The sequence below is a fragment of the Bubalus bubalis genome, chromosome 17 (assembly GCF_019923935.1).
Source record: "Bubalus bubalis isolate 160015118507 breed Murrah chromosome 17, NDDB_SH_1, whole genome shotgun sequence".
NCBI lineage: Eukaryota > Metazoa > Chordata > Mammalia > Artiodactyla > Bovidae > Bubalus > Bubalus bubalis.
The window spans coordinates 900503-918413 of record NC_059173.1 but is presented as its reverse complement, the minus strand read 5'-3'; the positions used below and the strand labels follow the sequence as shown (position 1 = coordinate 918413).

General features: G+C 49.0%; 1 protein-coding gene, 1 non-coding gene and 1 pseudogene across 3 annotated transcripts in view; all 3 read left to right on the top strand.

Moving 5' to 3' along the window:
* Nucleotides 1-4265: 4265 nt before the first annotated feature.
* MAPK1 (mitogen-activated protein kinase 1) overlaps nt 4266-17911 on the top strand; it is a 56372-nt gene continuing 42726 nt past the window's right edge. Inside the window, exon 1 of one of the 2 annotated variants that reach the window (XM_025267233.2) lies at nt 4266-4562. In XM_025267233.2, the coding sequence (XP_025123018.1) occupies nt 4444-4562 (119 nt within the window). In that variant the 5' untranslated portion in view covers nt 4266-4443. Of the gene's footprint in view, nt 4563-8058; nt 8121-17911 lie in introns of those variants that run through there. The other variant, XM_044930612.1, reaches the window with a different exon arrangement.
* Nucleotides 6848-6951, top strand: LOC112580044. Its single transcript, XR_003104400.2, has one exon. It is a non-coding gene; the product is annotated as a U6 spliceosomal RNA (small nuclear RNA).
* LOC123330033 lies at nt 8127-11507 on the top strand (annotated as a pseudogene).

The window sequence follows — 17911 nt, the reverse complement described above, 5'->3', positions numbered from 1 at the left end:
CTCAGGAAGACGTCAAGGTGGCCAGCTAGCCGTCTAAGCAGGGTCTTAGGTCTTGGGCTTCCCTGGTGGCTCAGCTGGTAAAGAATCCGCCTGCAATGTGGGAGACCTGGGTTTGATCCCTGGGTGGGGAAGATCTCCAGAAGAAGGGAACAGCTATCCACTCAAGCATTCTGGCCTGGAGAAGTCCATGGACTGTATGTATAGTCCATGGGGTCACAAAGAGTCGGACGTGACTGAGCAACTCTCACTTGGGCTTGGATAGCGGCTTCCGTGGTCTCCTGGTGCTACAGAGCCATGTTCAGGGTCTCAGCTCCGTGCTTCTGGAAATTTGTTGTTGTCAGTCTAGCTAGATGATTCTTCCTGCCGGGCCTGGCTCATGCCAGCCTGACTCAGCAGAGGCTGGTGTGTATCTAAACCCCATCTTGGAGGGAACAGCAATTGCCAAAGGACCTGAGCAGGGCTGTCTCCTGGTCAGTGCGCTTTCCCTGTCGAAGACCACAAGGGAAGCCAGACTCTTATCACAGCGTTGCTTAGCGACCACAGAACCAGGCAAGAGAAGTTCTCCGGAGAGTCAGTGACTTTAAAACGCCCACAGATGCTAGAAGAGTGAAGAGACGACACGTTACCCGCAGAGAGAGAGGTACGTGGCAAGGTTGGAGGGCAGAAAAGAGCTGAGAGCTGTCTGGTCTGTCTGGAGCATGGGGAGCAGGCAAAAGCGGGGCGGAGGGCAGGTGCTGTGATATGTCACTTATATCTCAACTACAAAGAAAACAGTGCTTTCCAGAAGTTTCAGATGCATATGAAACCACCAGGGACCTTGTGAAAACGCAGATCCCGAGTCAGCAGGTCTGGGGTGGGGCCCAGGATGTTGTGTTCTGAATAGACCCCCACCTGATGCTGCTGTTGCTGGTCTGGAGGCCACACTTTGAGTAGCAGTGACTTCCAAAATACTGAAAAAATAGAACGTATAGGAGTTTGCGATGGGTCAGATGCCAGGAGGGGTTGGGAGTAAGGTAAAATGAATTGTCAGGATCATCCCCAGACCTCAGCTGGAGGATCTGGGTGGTGATAGGATCCAGAAGCCTGAGATGAGGAACAGGTCTGGGTGGGGTCGATAGTAATTGGAGATAACATTTACTGAGTACGTACTAGGAGCCAGGAGCTTTACATCTGTTGTCTTATTCTGTACAATAGGGAGGTAAGTGCTGTTGTGATCTCTGTTTTAAGAGTGGGGAAACTGAGGCCAAAGTCATACAGGTAGTAAGCAGAAAAGCAAAGGTTCAAGCTCTTTCTTGCCATCTGAGTGCAGGGCTCCTGCAGGTAACCATCGGCAGTTTGGAAAGCATGGAGCTGAAGCACCTGTAGGGTGTCACATGGATAACCCACCCTCTCAGACTGCTGCCAACTTGTTCCCATTTTCCTTTGGCATTTTATTATTACAGAGGAGGCATCTGCAGAAAACCAGCTTTCAGCTTTTTATTTTTCGGCTGAGCTTTGAAACATATAGGATCTTAGTTTCCCAGCCAGGGATCAAACCTGTGTCCCCTGCATTAGACGGTGGATTCTTAACCACTGGACCGCTAGGGAAGGCCCAGCTTTCAGTTTTTCCAAATAGTCCTTTTTTTTTTTTTTTAATGATCAAATACTGTGTTTTTCTATCCCTGAAATTTCAGGACTTTCCCAGATTATTATTTTTTTAATTAATTAATTAATTTGTGGTTGTGCTGGGTCTTCCTGCTGTGTGGGTTTTTCTCTAGGTGCTGAGAGTGAGAGTTACTCTTCCTTGCCGCGTGCAGGCTTCTCATTGCAGCAGCTTCTCTTGTTTCGGAGCAGGCTCTACGGGCTTCAGCAGTTGCCGCGTGTAGGCTCAGTTGCTCCACAGCGTGTGGGATCTTCCCGGACCTGGGACAGAAGGAGTGTCTTCTGCATTGGGCATTGTTTTTTTTTTTTTTTAACTACTGAGCCACCAGGGAAGCCCCTCCAGATTATTTCTTGAAGTTGGTTTCTGCTTATTTTTCTGGATTCAGAGAACTCACTCAATTCCCCACCTCCATCCCAGATCTTTTTAAACCGAAGGCAAAATTTCTTTTGGTATAATTTATCACGTCTAATGGATTTGCTGTCTTCTTCAGGGGTGCCTAGTCCTCGACTCTCCGTGGCGTTCTCCTGTGTGTTTTCTTCTCCAGGAGCTTCATCACTTACTTTTCCTCATAGTTGTCTTTTGTGTTGCTGATCGGCCCTTCTGCGTCATTCCATCTGCTTTTTACTGCTCTGACCACTGCTTTTTGCTATCGTGATTTTAATTTCAGGATACTCTCCATTTATCTCGGCCTGTTCTTTAAAACCAATGTCCTCTTTTTAATCGAGAATAAGAATTAGGTGCTTTCTAAAACTGGGTTCTGCTTCATGGGCTAAATATATTTATTGCAAAGGAGTGATTTTTGGCTCCAGCACTCTCTTTTCTCATGTGCCACACATTTTTTCCCTAGAGGGTTCATTTATTTTTTTGCTTGGAGATTGTCTAGTTGATCTTTGTTGATGCCTGGAAGTCCAGGCTTTCAAGACCACAGTGCTGGACAATCAGGATGCAGGGTCTCCCACTCTGACTCCCCTCCAAAGAGGGCACGGGTGGAGGTCCAGAAGTAGCAGGGAGATGGGTTTTCTCTCTTCGTCTTAGCTATTCTCAGCATTCACTTGCTTCAAGAGCCCGACTCTTATTTTTAAACCTGTGGTGTCTGTGACTATTTCTGAGCCTCAGTGTGTTTGTCTCCTCTCTAGATCTTGCTGCTCTGGTTTTCAGTGATTCTACCTTTGCATTTTTATTTCAGCATGTCCTATGTCTGAGGTTCTTTCCATGTCTACCCATCTCAAGTCTCTGAATCTTAATGTCATTCTCAGTGTTTCAACGCCCTACTCCTAACCTCTTTCAGTTCAGTTACTCAGTCGTGTCCGACTCTTTGCGACCTCATGAATTGCAGCACGCCAGGCCTCCCTGTCCATCACCAACTCCCGCAGTCTACTCAAACTCATGTCCATTGAGTCCGTGAGGCCATCCAACCATCTCATCCTCCGTCATCCCCTTCTCCTCCTGCCCTCAATCGTTCCCAGCATCAGGGATTTTTCAAATGACTCAGTTCTTCGCATCATGTGGCCAAAGTACTGGAGTTTCAGCTTCAGCATCAGTCCTTCCAAAGAACACTGGTTGGATCTCCTTGCAGTCCAAGGGACTCTCAAGAGTCTTCTCCAACAGCACAGTTCAAAAACATCAATTCTTCTGCGCTCAGCTTTCTTTTTAGTCCAACTCTCATATCCATACAAGACTACTGGAAAAACTGTAGCTTTGACTAGACGGACCTTTGTTGACAAAGTGATGTCTCTGCTTTTTAATATGCTGTCTAGGTTGCGAGCGACTTCACTTTACTTTTCACTTTCATGCATTGGAGAAGGAAATGGCAACCCACTTCAGTGTTCTTGCCTGGAGAATCCCAGGGACGGGGGAGCCTGGTGGGCTGCCGTCTATGGGGTCGCACAGAGTTGGACACGACTGAAGCGACTTAGCAGCAGCAGCAGCAGCAGCAGCAGGTTGCCGGAACCTCTTACTCTGCTTCGTATTTTTTCATAAGACCATCACCACTGGCGTCTGCCGCCCAGTCTTCCTTGCGACTCATCGCTTCTTCTGTCCATCCACGCTGTGCATCCACGTCTCTCTCCGCTGGAAGGTAACTCTGGGGAGCCTGGACCGGCAGCATCACGGTAAGGAACACCCGTTGAATGAGCCTCTGTCCGACCAGCGGGCTCCGCCCGTCCCGGACTCTCCCCTCGGCCTCCACCTCTGGGTTTTCACAGTCTCAGGATGCAAATGTCTTTCTCGGTCTCGGTCCCTCTTCCGGTTTCTATCCGGGCGTCGAGGCCTCAAGTTCGTGTGGACCGCGCACGCGCGAAAGCCAGGTCCGGGCGCACGGCTGGATATGGCGGGGCCCGTCTTCCCGGGTCGGCGCGGCCTTCGGGTCTAACGCCCGGGTCCCCAGCGCCTGGCTGGTGGGGGAGCGCCCCGCCCCCAACTCCTCGAGCGCCTGTGGCCGCGCCCCGCCGCGCCGGCCGCCATGCCCCGCCCCAGCGCGCCTCTTCCGCCGGTCGCATGCCCCGCCCCCAGCGCGCGGAGAGCCAATCCGCGCGCACGCCGCCCGGGCCCGCCCCGACGCCCTCCTAGGCGCGCGCCCCTCCCTCCGCCCGCCCGCCCGCCGGCCCGCCCGTCAGTCAGTCAGGCAGTCGGTCCGAGCGGCGGGTGCCTCCCCGGCTCTCCCGAGCGGCGGCCTCCCCGCTCCTTTCCGGCCAGCGGAGGCAGCTGCGGCGGCCCGGTCCCCCGGGAGGCGCGGCGTGGGCCGAGCGGCGGCCGCGGAGCGTCGAGCGCAGCGCGGCGGCGGCGGCGGCCCGGCAGCCAACATGGCGGCGGCGGCGGCGGCGGGCGCGGGCCCGGAGATGGTCCGCGGGCAGGTGTTCGACGTGGGGCCGCGCTACACCAATCTCTCGTACATCGGCGAGGGCGCCTACGGCATGGTGTGGTGAGTGTCCGCGACCCGCAGCCCGCAGCCCGCAGCGCCCGCCCGAGCCTGGCGGGGGAGCCGCCGCGGCCTCGCCCGCGCCGCGGCCGGACGCCGGCCCCGGCCCCCCGGGCTGCGCTGCCGTCTGCGCGCCGAGGGGGCCTCGGGCGCGGGGCGGAGGCCTCGGGCCTGGGCGTCGCTGGGCGCGGGGGGGCCTGGGGCCGGGCCCCCGAGGCGCCCCCTCCGCCCGGCGGCGCGCAGCGCGTCCGCGAATTCCTTCGGACGCTCGCCGCGGCGGGTGCGCACAGCCCCGACCTTAGCCCGTGGTCTTTTCCTCCCGTCGCCTGCGGCCTTCGTGAGGTGCCCTCCGCGACGCCGGGGGCTCTCGTGCGCAGGCTTGCGAGCGGGCGTTCGTGGTGGGTTCTTTGCAGGCTCGAAACGGGTTTTAGTGCCGCGCTGCGCGCGCCTCAGGAGGATGAGCCCGCGTCGCTCTCCTGGTTCAGCAGAGTAGTCGTCCGGAGCTGGGCCCAGTCTGACTTGCTTTTTCTTCGCGCGGCGTGAGCTCTCCTACCAGCCTTAAAGGCTGCAGACGTTTGAACCCCAATTCCTGGGCATTTTAGTGGTCTTCGTGTGTGTGTGTGCAGCCCTGTTCTGATGGCGTCCTCCAGAGTCACATGCAGGCTCTCGTCCTCATCCAGTGTGTCCTCAGAAACGTTCGTGAAATGGGGGTCTGGCTTTTCTTTAGAACCAACCAGCTGCCGTGTTTTGTGCTGGTGAAGACTTGTGCGAGTGTAGACACCCTCACGCCTAAATCTTCTTGGGAGCGTGTCTTTTTTTGTTGAACGAAGGAAGCTAGTATTTGTTGAGCGCTTCGTGGTAGGTACTGTGCCAGGTCCATTATCTCATTTTATTTGAACAGCCATCTGGAGGGAGGGAAAGGTGATGATACCCTTCAAATGAGAAAGCATTTCCCGGTGAAGCCAATTCTAAAGTCGTGCAACCAGAGTCAGACTTGAGATTCTAGACTGAGATCCTATTTCAATTGCTACAGTTCTTTTCATTACACCCTGCTTACCTTGTGTGTGTGTGAGTTGCTTAGTCGTGTCCGACTCTCTGTGAGTCCATGGGCTGTAGCCCGCCAGGCTCCTCTGTCCATGGAATTCTCCAGGCAAGAACAGTGGAGTGGGTTGCCATTCCCTTCTGCAGGGGATCTGCCCGGCCCAGGGATCGAACCTGGGTCTCCTGCATTGCAGGTGGATTCTTTACCGTCTGAGCCCTTGCTTTCCTTAATGTAATGACTAATTTTAGGATTTTAGCTTGTTCTACTGTTATAAACATTTCTATTTCAAAAATGTATTCAAATTTGAATGATCATAGTTTTATAAATACCATAGAGGGCAATTTTTGCTAAGTATTAGTTAACATTTTTTCAAAAAAGATTTTCAATTAAAGTCTTCCAATTAATCTTGAGTATGTTCATTCTTTTCGGAAGCAAAATGCTTCACTATGTCCAACTGAAATTAACACGAACTCACAAGGCTTAGGAGTGAAGAGAAAATTTGAATTAGGTCAGGCTTAAAAGAAATAAGGTCCTAGAACATAGCAGAATATACTGCCCGCAGCATTGCTTCTGTGGTACATCTCTTTGCTGTTTCACTTGTTGGGAAGTATGCAGCTGAATACGTCCCTCTGTGAGAGGTTCAGACACCTTCCAGCCGTTTAAAATAACGACTAAAAATAGTTTTATGACATTTCAGTTGGAAGTTTTTTTAATCTGATAAGAATTTTTACTAATCTGAAGCTGATTTAGGTCTGGTGGCTTTCTATTGCTGCTGTAGATTTACTTGACCTTCTCAGTTTCTTATCAGGTGAAGCATTAAGTCTTCTTACTGTGATGTTCCTTTCTTAAGATCAGAGTACAGATACTACTGGAATTAGAATCCTGGGTCTAGATTATACCTTTTTATTTTGAGGTTGATATTTACTTAATAATTTAATCTACATTGTACATTGTTAGTCTTTAATGTTGGTTAACAATGCTGGGTTTAAGGAGGGTTTCTTGATTGAAATGTTAGTATTTGAATAGTAATATTTAAAAAAAAAAAAACAGCTTCCAGAAAGATTTAAGGATTTTCAGGGGAAAGTTTTTTTTTTCCTTTCATTTCCTGAATCAGTTCCTTAGGAATTTGCCTTTTCTGTGCAGAGTCCTTTTCCTAATTCTCATGTAGAAGGTATAAAGATGAAGAGTGGAGTTTGAATTGGGCCTTTAAGAGTGAGTGTGATTTTGATAGAAAGATAATAGCTGAGTGCTTGCCTCAGCAGCACATACACTAAAATTGGAATGATACAGAGATTAGCATGGCTCCTGCTCAAGGATGACACGCAAATTCATCAAGTGTTCCGTACTTAAAAAAAAAGAAGATGATAGCTGACACTGACAGTCTAAGCTGTGGAATCTAATCCTGGCGAAGGATTTAGGTGGCAGACTGTAGAAGACGCTAAAGGCAGGCCTGAGTTTGGTTGTGTATTTGCACATTGAAGATGCATCAGTGTTTTTAAAAAGAGGCAGGCGCATGGTCAGTTTTGGAGCTTGGAAGGGGATAGGTCAACACTGGTGGAAATTACGGGGGAAACATGGGTGGGGATCAACGAGGCTGTCGTGACCTTCTAGAGGTAAAGTAATACAGCAGGCGAGTACTACAGCAGATGCAGATGAGAGCCTTTACAAAGACGGAGTCAGCAATGGGACTCCTGTCAGAAGAGTGGTGGACTTCTGATCATGGCAGGTGTGGGATGAAGCAAAGGATTACGAGGTCTTGAAGGGCAAGAGGCTGAGAGAGGTGGGGCTGGATTTGAGAGCGGTTTCTGAGAGCAGACTTGGCGATGCAGCATTTAGTTGTTAATGTCAAGTCTTCTAGGTGGGAGCCTGGGAGGATGGCGGTGCCCTTACGAGAGAAGGAATGCCATCAGCAGAGGTTTGTTAAGGAGAAACAGTGATTTCTGCTTTGGAATTGTTAAGTTTGTGATGCAGCAGGCCATATAAGCTGTATCCAGAAGGCATCTTGAAAATAAGAGGGAAGGAGAATATGAGGGTGAAGATTTGGGTCAGTGACAGTCTTGAGTGGATGACGGATTCTCGTTGGTGGTCATGGGTGAGGTGGCATGCATGTGTTCTGTATTTTTATCTTTTTAGTAAACAACGCAGAACATTCATTAGATTTTCAAAAGCTCCGTTATCCCAGAAAGGTTAAGAAGCAGTGAGATAGAAATACCAACAAGGTAACAAAAGAGTCCTTTTAAGAGATGAGCAGAAGAGGGAGTTGAGGAGTGGTGAGAGGTATAAGAATCAGGAAAAAAGGAAAAACATGGTGTGAAAGAGGAGCATTGAAGCTCTTTGCTTAATCGTCTAAGTAAGATAAGTGTTTCGGGTAAGTTCAATTTGAAACACTTGCTGAATGTGACTGAGAGATCATGGAATCATCTCCATAGAGATACGAATTGAAGCCTCGCGAGTGGACAAGATGAGAACAAAATGAGAGCTGAGCCAAAGGAATGCCTGACTTTAGGTGTCTTTAGAGGGTGAGTTTCAGAAAAGGACAGAGGAAGCGTGGTCAGAGGCCAGAGGACCGCAGTGTGCACTCTCAGAGGAGCCCGCGGAGGCCGGGGTCACTGGGGACTGCTTTGAACATGGTAGAGGATGCCGTGCAGCTGGAAGAGACACTGTTGGATTTGTTGACTTTCAGCTCCCCGATAGATGGGCTCACTCCTCCTCCCCGCCATCCTGTGTGTGGTTGAGTTTGCTCTTTGCTATGTCTTCTCATAAGACTTTCAGAATCAAGTGATTCCAGGCCAAGAAACAAAAGCAGAGTTGTCCCATTCCCCAACGAATTTGAGTGAAAACTGATGGTAAAATCAGGTACAACTCCAAGAGAAGACACTGGAGAACCACCAAGCTGGGTCTGTAAGGAGCCTCGCACATGAGGTGGCACGCCTGTTTATGCTGTGTCAAGGTCGCTTCATCACCATGTCATTCTGAACAGCTGGACTTGTTTCACTGGAAACTGATTTTCTTTGTGTCTTTCTGTGCTAGTGCTTTGGCTTAGTCATAAAAATGTGAGACCTTGACAAACAAAAACCCCCAGGTGGTTCCGTCAAAGTCTCATTGTGCTCACACTCCTGATGGTGTAGACCCTGTCTTGTGGTTTTTGTGATGAAGGCAGACTAGTAGATCTCCCATTTAGCCGACACTGTGTTGCATTTTGGGTTTGTTGGTTTGTTGGTTTGTTTTGCATACACTGATAAGTCCTCACAACCACAGTGCAGAGGTGGTCACTGTGAATAAGTGAAAATTGAGGCAGAGGTTAGTGAGCGCGACCATGGACACCCAGCTTGCAGGTGATAGGGCATCCCTGTCTGTCTGTTCCTAAGTAATACTCGACCAAAGTTGACAGTAACAGGAAATATCTGTTGTCTGCTCTTTGCTTGTGTCATGTTTTAACCTTTCAAAAAACCTTTCTTGCAAGGTCGTTCACTAGGAAACTTCTGAGCACTGTTATACGCCAAGATTCACATGATCCCAGCCCTGGAGTAGCTCTTAGTTCAGATAGTGGGTGGAGCTGGGCATAATACAGAGAATGTACCAGTGCTGTGCAGAACGCATGCGTGCAGCGCTCTGGGGAGGAAAGAAGGCCCGAGTGATGAGGGGCTTGGTATGGCTTCACAAGCTCAACTGGGTGTTGATGGCTGGCTGGGAGTTTGCTTTGAGGAGCGCATTCTAAGTCGAGGTACTACACATGCAAAGACACAGAGGGGTGAGACCAGCACAGCAGCTCAGGAAAGCCTGCCGTTGTCTAGGAAGGCGGCATGGCGGTTGGGCGCCATTGGGAGAAAGCTTGGAGTTGAGACAGACTCTGAAGGATGTTGTTTCCTGAGCTCAGACTTGATTCTGCAGGTGAAAGTCATTAGAGGATGCCCTTTCCTGGCAGTCCCTCATCACATTTTGTGCTCCCTTGTCTCTCGTGCTTTCTCTGCCCGCTGTGCTTTTCCTCTTGTCTTTCTGCTTACGTCAGGGTATTCAGAGCCTGTGGTTTTTACTGCTTCTCCAACAGCATTTTAAATTGCACGTGGGTTTTGTTTTGATTTGGCTGTTGGGTGGGTTGGGGGCGTTACTGACCATCGGTGTGTATGTGGTGCAGGCAGGAGTGCTGAACGGCTGCGCCCGAGGACCGTCCTGGTGAGACCCCGGCCGTGTCTCCCCGAGAAGCCCTGGGCCCTGCTCAAGTCCGCCTTCCTCTCAGGCGCATCTCCTCCACACACCTGCACTGGTTACCTCTGCTGGCGCGCTCCTCCTGCCCTCCCTGGAACTTGCTGGCATGGGTGCCACCTTTTGGCAAGGCAGGGCCAGCAGGAGTATGTATCAGCTGTAGAGACACGAGACCTGAAGCGCATCTGGATTCAGATTCCTAGCTTTCCTCAACTGGCAATTTAACTTCTCGTGAAGATGTCTCTTTTATGCTTTTTGAAGCTCAGAGATGTGAGACCAGCTTAGATGAGCAACAGAAAAGCCACAGTTTCTGAACGGTTTTCAGTGCGCAGACTGCAAACAAAGTTTGATATTAATAATGTCCCTGATGATGTGCTGCTGGTGGTTCGCCATAGCTGAGAAGCCATTCCCATGAATTTAATGTGTATGCTGTCAGTTCTCAAGTATTTATAAAAAGCTTCTCATGTAGAGCATCCAGGCTGCGTTTTCCAAGGAACCACCTGTCCTGCATTCCTCCTCTTACAGTAACACTCCTGCTAGGTCAGAAGCCGCCGAGCCCGGCAGACGTCTAGAACCGCCTCCCAGGCATGCAGCCTGCTCCGCCGCCTTGCCTGCCTAACGCTGAGATGCCCTTTCTCCCCTCTTGCCTCTCTTTCCTCGTTCACTTCTTGGAGGTCTCATCGTCGGAAAGCCGGTAGGATAGACATTCTCTGAGGCGTTTCTCCATGCTCAGCTGCGGGGCCGGCCGTAGGTGCTTTTTCCTTCTTCTTGAGCGTTTGCTTATTTGGCTGTGCAGAGTCTGCAGTGGCACGGCGTGTGAGCTCTTAGCTGTGGCATGGGGTCTAGTTACCCCTTAGTTGTGGCATCTGGGATGAGGATTGAACCTGGGCCCCCTGTGCCGGGAGCAGGAGTCTTACCCACTGAACCGCCAGGGCAGTCCGCCTGCCGTTTTGTTTTTTTTAAAGCAGCCGCACTATTATACATTCCTACCAGCAGCACACAGGGGTTCCAGTTTCTCCACATCCTTGTCAATACTGATTTTCTGGTTTTTTGATCGTTGCAGTCTAACCTGCGTGAAGTGGAGAGCTTGTTTCCTTGAGTTTTGTGCTCTTGTGTTTGGTGTGCTATCCGTCAGCTCTAAATATTTGGGGGCTGAAATGGATGCGACTCAATAAAGAGTGTCTTCAGCAGTTGCTGGGATGAAAATATGAATAAAACAAAACCGTTAACTCAGAGGAACCTTCATGAGTACTGTAGGGAGCTTACAGTTAGCGGTCCGTGTGTATGCACGTGTGTGTGTGTGTTCCCTTGGGCAAAGGCAGTAGCAGCAGTACTTGTTAACTGGCACCTGGTCGCCGCGGTCAGGCAGGGCATCAAGCACCGAGCGTAGGGCCTTCTCACTGTCAGACTCCAGCCGGCCTGCGGTGCTACTGGCGCAGGGGCGCTTCGCTTTTATTCTCTCAGCTTTAGTGGGATGTTCGCAGCCTTCACGATGAATTTTCTAGTTAGACTGGAGTTCATATACTGCCAGGGTGTGGTCCACGTGGGATGACACAGGGAGATGTGGTTTAACGTCTTCCATAGATCTTTTTTTTTTTAAGGGTCAGTATAGAAGCTGGGCTTCCCTGGTGGATCAGTGGTAAAGCATCCACTTGCCAGTGCAGGAGATGGGGGTTCCATTCCTGGTTGGAAAGATCTCCTGGAGAAGGGAATGGCAACCCACTCCAGTATTCTGGCCTGGGAAATCCCATAGACAGAGGAGCCTGGTCGGCTGCAGTCATGGGGTCACAAAGAGTCACACTCGACTTAGCAACTAAAGCAACGACAAGCGTTCGTATGCACTGTGGTCCTCGTGGTCCAGCAGGCAGCTTCAGGAGGCTTCTGCTCCCCTCCACTCCGCAGCGGGGCCTCCAGCCTTTGCCTCTGAGTTGCACTTACCTGGGGTGGCCTTGCAGGTGAGGCTCACGGCCTCCCTGAAGGGAGGAGGTGGGCATTGCCCTCAGGTCCCACTGCCACTTAGAGGAGCAGAGAGTGAGTGGCCAGAGGAAAGCGTGTGCCGAGAGGGTGGGAGCGGCCAGCCCTCCTCTGTGACGAGTGGGGGTGGGGACACCGGCACTTCCTCCCCCGAGGGGTTTTAGGATTGTCTGCCTGGAAAGCGTTCTTCTCTTTGCTTCTGGAGTTAGTATGAACTGGGTTTTTTTTTTTCTTTTTAATTATTTTTGGCTGTGCTGGGTCTTTGTTGCTGCTCAGGCTTTTCTCTATTTCTGGTGCACTGAGTCCTTACTGCGGCAGCATCTCTCCTTGCACAGCACGCGCTCTGGGCGCGTGGGCTTTGCTGCTCTGCAGCATGTGGGATCTTCCTGGACCAGGGATTGAACCTGTGTCTCCTGCATTGGCAGGCGGTTCTTTACCACTGAGCCGCCTGGGAAGCCCTGGATGTTTTTTTAGTTGTTTTAATGCATATAGTGAAACTGCCTAATTGTTTTACGGTGGTCAGATTTTTTTTATGAGAGGCCTGTAGTTGAAGAAAAGCACTAATTATGGGTTATTATTCCTAATAGCAATAATAAATAGTACTTTATCTCTAAAAATGTCTTATTGAAATATACGTTTAGCCAGGTGCACATGTCTACCTGTTCAGTCCAGTGAGTTTTCACTAACTGGGTAATTAGTACCCAGATCAGAAACTGAGTGATGGCCCTCCAGAAGCCTGCTGCTTTCTTCCTTTCAGCCCCTACTTAACCCTTCACGCCCATGACTTCTAACACGTTTGCCTGGTTTTCTACTTTGGTTTGTTTTACTTAACAGCTGTGAGAATCATATTGTGTGTGTCTGTGGTTCACAGTTGATTGTTAACGTGTCCCACTAACAGCCCAGGTAAGGACTTGCCCTGTGGCTTGGCTATGCTCTCAGTGCTCCAGTTCTGGAAGGAAGATGTTCTTAGGTGGTCTTCACATTCCCTTCAATCCTTTCCTAGACTAAAGGACCCCTACAGAGTTTTCTGTTACCTTGTTTTTCTTCATTCTGTTGCTGTGGTAGTAATCTATTGCTGTGTAATAAATGCCCTGCAACTTTGTGACTTAAAACACTGATTGTTATTCAGTCACTAAGTCATGTCTGATTCTGCGACCCCATGGACTGCAGCACGCCAGGCTTCTCTGTCCTTTACTATCTCCTCGAGTTTGCTCAGATTCATATTTATTCAGTTGGCGGTGCCATCCAACCATCTCATCCTTTGCTGCCCTCTTCTCCTCCTGCTCTCAATCTTGCCCAGCATCAGGGTCTTTTCCAGTGAGTCGGCTCTTCACATCAGGTGGCCAAAATGTTCAGCATCAGTCCTTCCAATGAACACTCAGGATTGATCTCCTTTAGGATGGACTGGTTTGATCTCCTTGCAGTCCAAGGGACCCTCAAGGGTCTTCTCCAACACCACAGTTTGAAAGCATCAGTTCTTCAGCCCTCACCCTTCTTTATGGTCCAACTCTCACATCTGTACATGACTACTAGAAAAACCGTAGCTTTGGCTATATGGACCTTTGTCAACAAGGTGATGTCTCTGGTTTTTAATACTCTCTAGGTTTGTCATAGCTCTCCTTTCAAGGAGCAAGTGTTTTTTAATTTCATGGCTGCAGTCACCATCCATAATGATTTTGGAGCGCATAAAAATAAAATCTGTCGCTGTTTCCACTGTTTCCCCATCTGTTTGCCATGAAGTGATGGGACTGGATGCCATGGTCTCCATTTTTGAATGTTGGATTTTAAGCCAGTTTTTCACCCTGCTTTCTCACCCTCATCAAGAGGCTCTTTAGTTTGTCTTCGCTTTCTGTCAGTAAATCAGTAAATATTTATCTTACACTTCCTGTGAGTTAGGAATGGAGGAGTGGGCCTGGTGGGCAGTTCTGGCTCCAGGCCTCCCAGGGTTGCAGCCAGGATTTCAGTTGGGCTGGGGTATCTGCTTCCAGCCACACCCAGCTGACACACGTTGGTGCTGCTGTGTGTGTTGGGGAGAGCTGAGGGGCGCGGGCTCAGTTCCCTGTGGAGGCCTCTCTGTCCTCCCCACATCACAGCTGGTCAGCTCTCCCAGGGAGCACCTTTTCATGATCTCTGCTCGGAAGACATTCAGCACCACTTCCACCCTATTTCACTTGAGAAGCAAGTCTCTGTATTCCACGGGAGGAGAGTTAGTCACTTGGAGGTTAGGGAAGTCATCTCTTACATGGACTCATCTAATGGAATTGTAGCTAACACAGCTATATTTGACTTTTTAAACTCTCTAAAATAGAACAGAGATTTCAATGAGATAGCTGGAAACTTAATATCTGCTGCCTTGAGTGGATACCACATGGTCTTCCCTTGTGGCTCAGCTGGTAAAGAATCCGCCTGCAATGCAGGAGACCTGGTTTCGATCCCTGGGTTGGGACGATCCCCTGGAGAAAGGAAAGGCTACCCATGCCAGTATTCTGGCCTGGAGAATTCCATGGACTGTATAGTTGAACAAAGAGTTGAACACGACTGAGCGACTTTTGCTATATTTATAATAAATTTATAAATACTGACAGTGTGGATTAATCTGATGGAACGTAATGTTCAGTGTGATGCACACAGTCAAAGGCTTTGGCATCGTCAATAAAGCAGAAATAGATGTTTTTCTGGAACTCTCTTGCTTTTTCCATGATCCAGCGGATGTTGGCAATTTGATGTCTGGTCCCTCTGCCTTTTCTGAAACCAGCTTGAACATCAGGAAGTTCACAGTTCACATATTGCTGAAGCCTGGCTTGGAGAATTTTGAGCATTACTTTACTAGCGTGTGAGAAGAGTGCAATTGCGCGGTAGTTTGAGCATTCTTTGGCATTGCCTTTCTTTGGGATTGGAATGAAAACTGACCTTTTCCAGTCCTGTGGCCACTGCTGAGTTTTCCAAATTTGCTGGCATATTGAGTGCAGCACTTTCACAGCATCATCTATATGCAGGTCAGGAAGCAACAGTTAGAACTGGACATGGAACAACAGACTGGTTCCAAATAGGAAAAGGAGTACGTCAAGGCTGTATATTGTCACCATGCTTATTTAACTTATGTGCAGAGTACATCATGAGAAACGCTGGGCTGGAAGAAGCACAAGCTGGAATCAAGATTGTCAGGAGAAATATCAATAATCTCAGATATGCAGATGACACCACCCTTATGGTAGAAAGTGAAGAGGAACTAAAAAGCCCCTTAATGAAAGTTAAAGTGGAGAGAGAAAAAGTTGGCTTAAAGCTCAACATTCAGAAAACTAAGATCATGGCATCCGGTCCCATCACTTCATGGCAAATAGATGGGGAAACGGTGGAAACAGTGTCAAACTTTATTTTTTTGGGCTCCAAAATCATTGCAGATGGTGACTGCAGCCATGAAATTAAAAGACGCTTACTCCTTGGAAGGAAAGTTATGACCAACCTAGACAGCATATTAAAAAGCAGAGACATTACTTTGCCAACAAAGGTCCGTCTAGTCAAGGCTATGGTTTTTCCTGTGGTCGTGTATGGATGTGAGAGTTGGACTGTGAAGAAGGCTGAGCGCCGAAGAATTGATGCTTTTGAACTGTGGTGTTGGAGAAGACTCTAGAGAGTCCCTTGGACTGCAAGGAGATCCAAGCAGTCCATTCTGAAGGAGATCAGCCCTGGGATTTCTTTGGAGGGAATGATGCTGAAGCTGAAACTCCAGTACTTTGGCCGCCTCATGCGAAGAGTTGACTCATTGGAAAAGACTCTGATGCTGGGAGGGATTGGGGGCAGGAGAAGAAGGGGACGCCAGAGGATGAGATGGCTGGATGGCATCACTGACTCGATGGACGTGAGTCTGGGTGAACTCCAGAAGTTGGTGATGGACAGGGAGGCCTGGCGTGCTGCGATTCATGGGGTCGCAAGGAGTCGGACACGACTGAGCGACTGAACTGAACTGAACTGAATGTTCAGTGTTCCTATCTTCTGTAACAATTTTATTGCAGTTTCTGTTTAACATAATATCGCTTGTCTTCAGTTCAGCCACTCAGTCGTGTCCGACTCTTTGCGACCCCATGGACTGTGGCACGCCAGGCCTCCCTGTTCATCACCAGCTCCCACAGCTTGCCAGACTCATGGGCATCGAGTTGGTGGTGCCATCCAACCATCTCATCCTCTGTCGTCGTCACTTGTCTTAAAATGTGCTAATGATTCTTAGGGTTTTGACTCTTCCATATGTGAATTTATACAGCTAAGCTTTAAAGCTATAGTACATTTTATGTAAAGCATACCACATTTTAATGCCTTCTGACTAGCTCTCCAAGGCTCAGCAGAGCTATAAAATGACACAACTCAAGTAAATTATCAGCAGTGCGAACTTGATGGGCTGAGTTAAGTACGGTGATCCTCAGAGGGCTGCCTGATGACCTGAGCGCCCCCTCTGGCAGGAGAGCTCTGCTTTGTCCTTTGCTGCATGGGTTTTCTTTGTGCCTTCTGTCTTTGCTGTCCCTTCTCTAAATAACAGCCTGTACTCCTCACGCCCACAGCCCCTGAGCTCTTTATTCAGCAGAGCCTGAAGGGAGGGGCCGTGGCCATTGGAATTGGTTCTGAGGGTTGGAACTCACTCCTCAGACGCACATGTGCAGGCCCACAGCCCACTTACGGGTGGGATTAGTGCTGTTTGTAAAGGAGACTGCACAGAGCTTCCCGGCCCCTTCAGTTGGGTTCATTTGAGTTTTTCCTTAACATCATATTGAAAACACAGAAAACTTTTTGGTCAGCCTAATACAGTGTGAGAGTATGGTGAGAACTCTGCAGATCAAGAGCACAGTCCTCACTCAGCCATGCTGGCACCTAATCTCAGACTTCAGCCTCCAGAACTGTGAGAAGCAAACGTCTGTAGTTAATGAGCTACCCGGTCTGTGAAGTAGTTTTTGTTTGTTTGTTTTAGCAGCCCAAATATAAGACAATGGCTATGCTTTCTTTGAAGGTTTTTCTAGTTTTACCTCTTATATTTAGGTCTTTACTCCATTTAGAGTTGATTTTTGTGTATGGTGTGAGGTAAGGGTCCGCTTCATTCTGCTGCATGTGGCTGTCCGGTTTTCCCAGTAGCATTCCTTGAAAAGACTGTCCTTTCCCCGCTAAGTGGTCTTGTCACTCTTCGGGAGCATCAGTTTGCCATAGAAATGGGGTTGTTTCCAGACTCCCCTCTGTTCTGTTTCATTGATCCATATCTTTTTGTGCCAGTACCACACCCTGCACCGACTTGATTTACTTGCTTTGCAATACATTTTTTACATGCGCACGCTGGTTCCTGTCACTTTGTCCTTCTTTTGCAAGATTTTTTTGGTTTTTCTGATTCCCTTGCATTTCCATATGAATTTTAGGATTGGCTTGTTAATTCCTACAAAGAAAAGACTGGATTTCTGACAGAGATGGTGTTGAATCTTTACATCAACTCTGGATGTATTGCCATCTTAACAGTATCTTGTCTCCTGATCCCATGAACATGTGATATTTTCCCGTCTGCTTGAATTAAAAAAAAAAAACTTTCAGTGAGGTTAATTTTTAGAGTGTAAGTTTTACCCCTCTTTTGTTAAGTTTATTCCTAAGTATTTTATTTTGATGATATTGTGAATGGAAGTGTTGTTTTTTTCCATTTTTATCTTTGTTTTGGCCGTGCTGAGTCTCCATTGCTGCGAGGGCTTTTCTGGGGTTGCGGCGAGTGGGGGCTGCTCCCTGGTTGTGGTGCAGGCTTCTCACTGCAGCGGCCTCTCGTTGCCGAGCGTGGGCTTGCTGGCCCGTGGGCTTCAGAACTTGTGACGCTCAGACTTCGGTAGTTTCGGATCCTGGGCTCTAAAGCACAGGCTCAGCAGTTGTGACTTAGTCGTCCTGTGGCGTGTGGGATCTTCCCGGAACAGGGATCGAACTCCTGTCTCCTGCGTTGGCAGGTGGGTTCCTTAACCACTGCACCGCCGGGGAAGCCCTGGAGATGGTTTCGTAATTTCTTCTTTGGAATGGTCATTGGAAATACATACAATTGGTTTTATTTATTGTATATTTTATAAATTAATCTTGTATTCTTCTACTTTCTGACCTTGTTAATTAATTCTGGTGGTTTTTTAAA